The 7,660-nt window shown below is 46.3% G+C and overlaps 1 protein-coding gene across 1 annotated transcript; it reads left to right on the forward strand.

Moving 5' to 3' along the window:
- The first annotated feature begins 2,577 nt into the window (after positions 1-2,577).
- Positions 2,578-6,096, forward strand: LOC137925781 (ADP-ribosylation factor-like protein 6). The gene is made up of 7 exons (XM_068769251.1): positions 2,578-2,763; positions 2,907-3,087; positions 3,409-3,497; positions 3,640-3,664; positions 5,045-5,173; positions 5,327-5,455; positions 5,975-6,096. Exons 1-7 carry the CDS (start codon positions 2,578-2,580, stop codon positions 6,094-6,096), a joined length of 861 nt encoding a protein of 286 aa, XP_068625352.1.
- Positions 6,097-7,660: the final 1,564 nt, after the last annotated feature.

Here is a 7,660-nt window from a genome sequence, read left to right on the forward strand (position 1 = left end):
GGTGTAGGTTATGCCTCGGAAACGCCTATGGTGGAAACCAACGGAAGTGTTCATAGTGACTTGGTTCGGCGAATAGGGTAAAGGTTCCCTCGGGAGCCTCGGCTCGGCCCGTGTTCCGCCGGAGCAGGAGGCCTATAGGTTCTTAGTCGCTCAGGTGGACTTTACGAGTGAACAAGCGTAGAGGATCACAAGAGAAAACCTTGGCCTACGTTGTCTTTCAACACACATTTAGTATAGGTGCAGGAAGTACGTGATGGCAACTATAGTTAACTGGTTGGTGAGTTTGATGACAGAGTCACGCATCGAACTAGTGTTGACCTGCTTTTTAAAGGAATTTAGTTAATGCGAGTGTGTAGACGAGGATATAAATAAGTTCATTGCACGCACACCACGGAGCGCCCGCTGCCCTGCTTGATGATCTGATTTGAATGATATTTAGTCTGTGGATAGTCAGCGGTGGGTCGTGCGCTAACACCTGCTATCGAGAGGGACACGTAACTGTGATACTTTATCGACCCACGGAAAGGTGTAAAGTTTTCTCTTTTTTAAACCCGCATCTTAAAACGTCGGGTGCGCAGGCAACACGTCCGGTACACCTCGATGTTGCCCCCCCCCCCTCGCTCTATCCTCCTCTCAACCACCCGCGCTGTGACCACACTATTCCATTAGCCGACACGAGCGCTTATCTTGGAATTAAACGCGTTCACTTTGCGCTATCAGCGCCGTGTTAACACTGGCCCATGGCTTATCTTCAACTTCTGGCGTCGTCGTCGTCGACACCGATCCATCCTATGAATAATATAGTAGATATGACATCGTTTTCTTAGTAGAATAATACCATGAACACCGTTGCCTTAGGAGGAGAGGTTTATCCTCCATCGAAACGGGTTCTCACGAGCTGCAGGCGTAGGCGACGCCATCCCTGCTATGCAGCGATGATGTGAAAACATCACGGAGGTTTTGTCGGCACAAGTCTTGTACAAGTCGTACCTGTCCCGCAAAACGAGTGCGCATTTGTATGCCAGTAACGTCGCAGCAGACGAGCTCGCTCCGTCAACGCTTTGAGCTTGTCTCCAAGCAGTTCAGGGACGAACTGGCGTCGAGTACCAGCACATGCTCGTCGCTCTTCCTTTTTATTTCTTACCAAACTAATGTCCTCCCCTGTTCGTTCAGACTGTCATCAGATTATACAGCATCCCGTCTTATTAAAACTATGGCTTGACATGAGAATTTTTTATCTATGACCAAAGGAGAAACATATTTGTCGACGATCACATTTATCAGTATTGTTCGACACCGAACGCTAGAACAAAACTGTCACTACAATCCAATTCGCTCCAGGAGGTGCGCTGTGTGCAGTGAAGAAAGTTTATTTAAGCAGTAAGCTTGCTGCCACTTGCAAATCGGACAAACATTGCTGATGTTTTATTATTTTTAAAAATGATTAAGGGAGAGGTTGATTCTCCGATCTATCTTAACTAAATTATTGTACCTTGCAAGGCGCTCTGATACAATCAAAAAGCAAAATAGTTATATTGTGCGGGCGAGCAATAGTGCAGGCAGTTGCACGCAGCGCGACGTGGATTTTGTTTCGGCGATCGTTCATTCGCCGAGGTGTCCGTGCGCACACATTTTTCGGCGACGTCTCTGAATTAACTTTATGCATATTGATCATCTGCTACAACTCTTGTAATGGTCTCTGGGTGTAACTGCACCATTATATTGTAAATATCTAATTACATACTACAGCAAGCTTTCCATACAAATGAACAAATCATTGTCATTTTCACATTTCCGTCGTTTGAATCTCTCGTCGCAACAAACGGAGAACTCGAGCAGCGGCACTGCGGTTGCATCGACTTTCGTCCCGTTTTTTTCTTTTTCACGTAAAAAATCTATAAGTATTTCTTAAGAAATTATAAAAGTTAAAGATTGACTTAGCAACATATATATGTATACATATATGTACATGTGTGTATGTATGTATATATATATAAGAGAATAATTTTGATTTTCTGAGATAACGTCTCAGCACTTTCTTTAGTGCTCTTCATCAAATACTCTGGACGACGCGTGCGGAAACCGATTGTTAAAAGCCGTGTTGGTTTGCGTAAAAGCTAAAATATTAATCGAAAAACGTGCAAAACCCGACCTCTTTGAAACCTTCACTCACTGCGCTCATGAAAGTTTTCTGTTTGTGTCGTATATTTTGTATATACCTTTTATGTCTCTATATTTTTCATCCGGGCCGAAATCTGCAAATACCATTTGTGTTTTAGCTGCTCGCTCTGAGTTTCCCCGACTCAAAAATTACATAAAACCACCTTCAAGTAGAAGCAGTGCATTGACACAATGCAGAATATTTATGTTTGCATTTATTTTAAGTAATTGAATTATAGAAACGTTTTCAGTCCTCCTCTAAAATCATTTTCTCTGTGACATTATTTTATACCAATTATTTTGTTATGAAATGAAAGTGTTGTGATGTCTGACTTCGTCATTTTCATTATAATTTCTCATTAGTTTTCACTGATGCACCAAAGTTGGGCATCGACTAAAGGTAATCGGCGGGACACGATGCGACCGGCGGCGTCGTGTCGCCTCCGCTGCGGGGCTCGGCGCGCAGTGCAGTCGCACGCGGCGCGCGTCGCCCGGCAACGCGCCGTCAACACAGCCCCGCGCCCGCCCGCGCCCGCCCGCGCCCTCCCCGCGCCCGCCCCGCGGACATTTTGTAACGAAACTTGTGCTACTATGCTATGTGAAGTTTATTTGGATCGGATTACGTAAGGTAAGCATCGCCCCACAGTGAAACCGCGGCGTAATCCATAAACCGGTGTACAGCACATGTAAAATATATACAGAAAAATAATTTCAATAAAGAATATACCGTAATGGGCGGCTTGTAGTCGTTCAGCAGCGCCGGACTAGGGAGCATGCGACTGGCGGAGCGGGTGCGTGCGCGGCTGGGGGGCGCGCGCACGGAGGCGGCCGTGCTGGTGCTGGGGCTGGACAACAGCGGCAAGAGCTCGCTGCTGCGGGCGCTGCGGCAGGACGAGCCCGCGGCGCCGCACGCGGACCGCTTCTCCGGTCAGTAAGCACGGCGCACCCCCCGCAGGCCTCCGCTGACACCCTAGACGTGTGGTGCGTTCACTTGCAAAATGTACCTGCGACCAGTGCCAGCGACTAGTGCCAGCGACCACGGCAATGTCCACGTGTGAGATACACATGTTGCGAAATATGCGATGTCGCGAAGGTGGTGCTCTTGGGATTTTTTTGTTTTAGGTTCTCAAATCAGCTTCAGGTGACCTAGACTTACATTAAATTTCTATAATATGTAAGTCTACCATCCTGTTGTAACAAAAAATATTTAAGAATTTATGCATAAAATAATAATGTGAAATTTAATAGGTTTAACTGATGTATGTGAGAGGGCTGTTCAAACATTCTTCGATTTCATGAGCGAGTGCCACAAAGCATTGCAGAGTCTATTCGCTGCAGTAGTTCGGGGCCGTCAATAAAACCATCGATGATTTTGTATAAAAAAATATCGGCAATCGTATCGCCGCATTGCAAGTATAATGTAATATTCGTATATTAAAAAAACCACTTCTCACATCACAAGCAGGCAGTTAGCGGCAGCGTTTGTTGTGGAAGCAGACATGGGGTAAGGATAATTTCCGTAGAAATTAAAACTTGGCGATGTGAACTTAGGTAACACGGATCCGCACATGAGTGCAATCCTCAGGCGCACCGCGAATCTAACAATTGCACAATAAAGTACTACGGTAAAGTACACTCGGGTTATCGGGTCCTTGCGAGCGCACGCTCTCTTGCTCCTCCCGGCCCTGAAGTGAGACGCGCTAGGTTCCGACATGCTTGCTTTTCCTTGGAAGAGGAGGGAGAATTTTTTCTCCGCCAAGCCATGACTGCGGATGTGAAAGCATTCCGGGATCCCAGTCATCTAGCGATGACACACGCAAATCGTGTGCCTTTGCGTCTCAGAAAGTGAACGTCAATGCAAACATATCTTATGGGTCACCTGTAGGAGTGGGAGTGCTACAAGACTCTATTTTGGGCCCTTTTCTGTTCCTATTATACATTAATGACTTACCTCATCTTATGAGGGATATCTGTGAGATTGTATTGTTTTCAGATGATATATCTTTAGTTTTTAAGGCTAAGGCGACAATCGGTAATTGGCGATGTAAACATTGCTCTCTCTCTTTGAAATAAAAGTAAAAAAAATCATATCAGGTTCTTTACTAAGAACGTGAAACAAGTACATACCAGGGTTTTGATGAACTACGAGAAGCTTGAAGCGGTCAATAAAGCTGTCTTCTTAGGTATTACATTAGATGCTAAGTTACAATGGGGTCCACATATAGAAACGTTGTCTGGTCGACTTAGTTTAGCAACATTTGCCGTTCGGAAAATCTGTCGACTGACCGTTGTTGACACCGCGCGTTTAGTTTTTTTCCTCTACTTTCATAGCATTATGTCATACAGTCTGTTGCTCTTTGCCTCGGACATAGATTCTATTTTTGTGCTCCAGAAACGAGCTATTCGAGCTGTCCATATGATATATCCATATCCGCGGGTGTCAGTGAGAAACAAATTCAAAAACATTAACATCCATACGACAACCTAATTTAAGTTCACAAAAATCGTAGAGAATTTAAGAAAAATAGTGAACTCCATCAGCCTAATTTTAAGAACAAAAATAAACTTGCTGCGCCTGCTACCGGGCCCCATAAAGTGTCTCATTCATTCGTAGGTCAATGTATACGATTTTATAACAAACTACCAAACGACGCGGTAAATTTATCGCTTAGCAAATTTAAGAAATTTACTAAGCATAGGCTCTGCCGAAAGGCATATTACTCTGTTTCGGACTATATATACATAATAAAAAAATTGAATTTTGTCGGTGCAAGTGGGACATAAGTCGTTTCTGTCCCTGAAAGTGCAGGTATACGATGGTATTTCCTCCGTGAATATCAATAAAGTACAGGACGATACATGTGCATGTGTGTGCGCGGCGCAGGCGGCGGCGTGCAGTTCGTGGCGCGCGAGGCGGGCGGCGCCGCGCGGCACCGTGCGCTGTGGGAGCGCCAGTTCGCGCGCGCCGACGCGCTCATCTTCGTGGTGGACGCGTCCGACCACTTGCGCCTCGGTGAGTGCACTGCTCCCCCCTCACAATCACCACACCTACATCCACCTGCACCGCACCCTGTCATTGTGGCAGTTCGTGCGAGCTGATTTTTTAAATAATTTTATTATATATTTAATCTGCATGTATCGTGTGTGATGGTGGCGGCGGCGGCAGTGGTGGCGCGCGAGGAGCTGCAGCTAGCGCTGGCGCACCCCGCACTGCGCGCGCGCCGCGTGCCGCTGCTGGTGCTGGCCAACAAGAGCGACGCGCCGCACGCGCTGCCCGCGCCCCGAGTTGCCGCCGGTACGATGCACGACATACCCACTGCTGCCCTCACGCGGCCGCTTCTCATACAAATGCTCCAGCTCCCCTGCGGTCATTCGTACTTCACAAAACACCAAGGCTCAGTCTTTCGGATAAGGCCAATCGTAAATACAGCCGCGCAGGGAGATCCTCCCCTATACGGAGGCAGGGTTTTATCACTTTTTTCCCCAGCACCAAAGTTTCCCTGAATGGCGGTTAAAAAACAGAGAACTTTGGGAATGTGGGCAGGTCTAAATCAATGGAAATTAAACACAGTTATGCGAAGTAAAACGCATGATGTTACGGATGGAACAGTCATGCGTTTTACTTCATTTCACGGCATTACGGAATGCTCGTACTGGAAAACTTACTTGGTAATTATACGCCCGCGGGAATGACGTCAGGACAAGTGCCCGCGCGACGTGTGAGTGGGTCGTCGCGGCGGCGTCGCGCACCGCGGTTGCTTTCCAGCACTAACATAAAGATATTCGAGCAACGCTGAGCGTGCGGGCTGTGCAGCGCTGGGGCTGGAGCGCGAGGCGGAGCGCGCGTGGCACGTGTGCTCGGGCAGCGCGGCCTCGGGCGCCGGGCTGGCGGACGCGGTGGCCTGGCTGGCGCGGCAGCTGCGTGACGCGCGCTGACGGCCGCCCCGCCGGACGAGCACGGAGGAGCCTCTGACAGAATCAACATATCAATACTGTAATAGAATTATGTTTCTGCATACGTTATCATATAATAAAAATTAGTTTATTGGATAACAAAAATTATTATTTTTTTGAAATAAAATCTTTCGTGCTTCCCAACTCACTTGAGTGCGAGTGCCTACGATGTGTCATGGTATAACTTTCACGAGATCCCTTAGGTTGTACCGGTTCCTGTTGAGGGTGCTGATGTGAAAAGAAACAGCGAACGCGGCGAGAAAAAAAATATAATTTTATTAATAGGGTACTGGTGGTGAAGGCCTGGTCTGATTTTACGCCGCAGATCGGTGCACCCCCGACGGATGTTGTAAGGAGCCGCACGATCTCCCGGTGGACAAAGTACAGGCATTTTGATTTGATATTTGTTTCGTGCGTCATCAAATTCATTGACTTTTGACTGCTCATGCATTATTTTTAATAAAATAAATTAGTGTTCAATTAGACCTTGATCGGGTCGTTTGGTTTTATTTGCCGTTCCCGGGGCGCGGCTAATTTTGGCACTCACATTAACATTTTCATTTTGCATATTGCATAATTAATGACATCTTGCATGACATTCAACATCCGGGGTTGGTCGGGCGGCAGCAGGTCGAAACGGGGAGCACCGGTAGTAGACAGGATGCATTCGTGCCGGTGCGAAGTACGAATAGAATCAACCTCAATGACCGAAGGTTAATTTAATTAGGAAACTCGCACCTGTGAATAGATGTCACAGTTATAGCATACATATATAAATATGTCTAAATCATCTTCTGCCGATCTTGTATACGGACTGCCAGGAGAACTATTTAAGTCGCAGACGAAAACCACGACAGATCTAACAGACTTCACTGCACGCTTAAGAAAACTAATGCAGCAGTTGCAGCCCGTGCCGACATCGACACATTGTGAAAACATAGTGTTCGTTTTTAAAGATCTGGCAAAAACAACTCGTGTCTACGTTGGAGACGACGCGGTGCGAGGAGCTCTTCGTCCAGCATACTCCGGGCCACATCTTGGTCCACATCAAAATTATGAGTGAGAAGAATGCCATAATAACGTCAGAGCAACAACGACATAATAAGTATCGGTCGAATTAATTGCATTCTGCGAATATTAATATTATTAACTGGATCACTCCGCAATGTCCACGTGTACAATCTGCTGCGCTGACAGTGAGCCCCGAGATGGCTTGCGAGGGAGGAAGGGAAGGAACCGGAAGCAGTTGATGCGACTGGTTGCTGACAGAACGGAGTTACAAAATTTAAAGCGTTGAAAAAAAAGAGAAAATAGATAAACAAATTGAAACAATATTAATGAATACATAACGATTGAACTACAAACACAGACAAAATGTTGAGGTAGGACTTAACGCTACTTACTTTTGTTTTTACAACATTTGTTCAACACCTGTCCCGTTAGAATGCGAGGCTACATCAAGACTGTGGCGTAATGTTAAGATGCTCCTAAAATAAAGTTGAAGAACCGAGACGAGAATTAATAACGTAAATTCAATTTGACCCGG

The sequence above is a fragment of the Battus philenor genome, unplaced genomic scaffold (genome assembly GCF_028537555.1).
Source record: "Battus philenor isolate CCGP_79_NKW_IND1 unplaced genomic scaffold, ilBatPhil1.0.hap1 SCAF_27, whole genome shotgun sequence".
In the NCBI taxonomy this organism is placed as follows: domain Eukaryota; kingdom Metazoa; phylum Arthropoda; class Insecta; order Lepidoptera; family Papilionidae; genus Battus; species Battus philenor.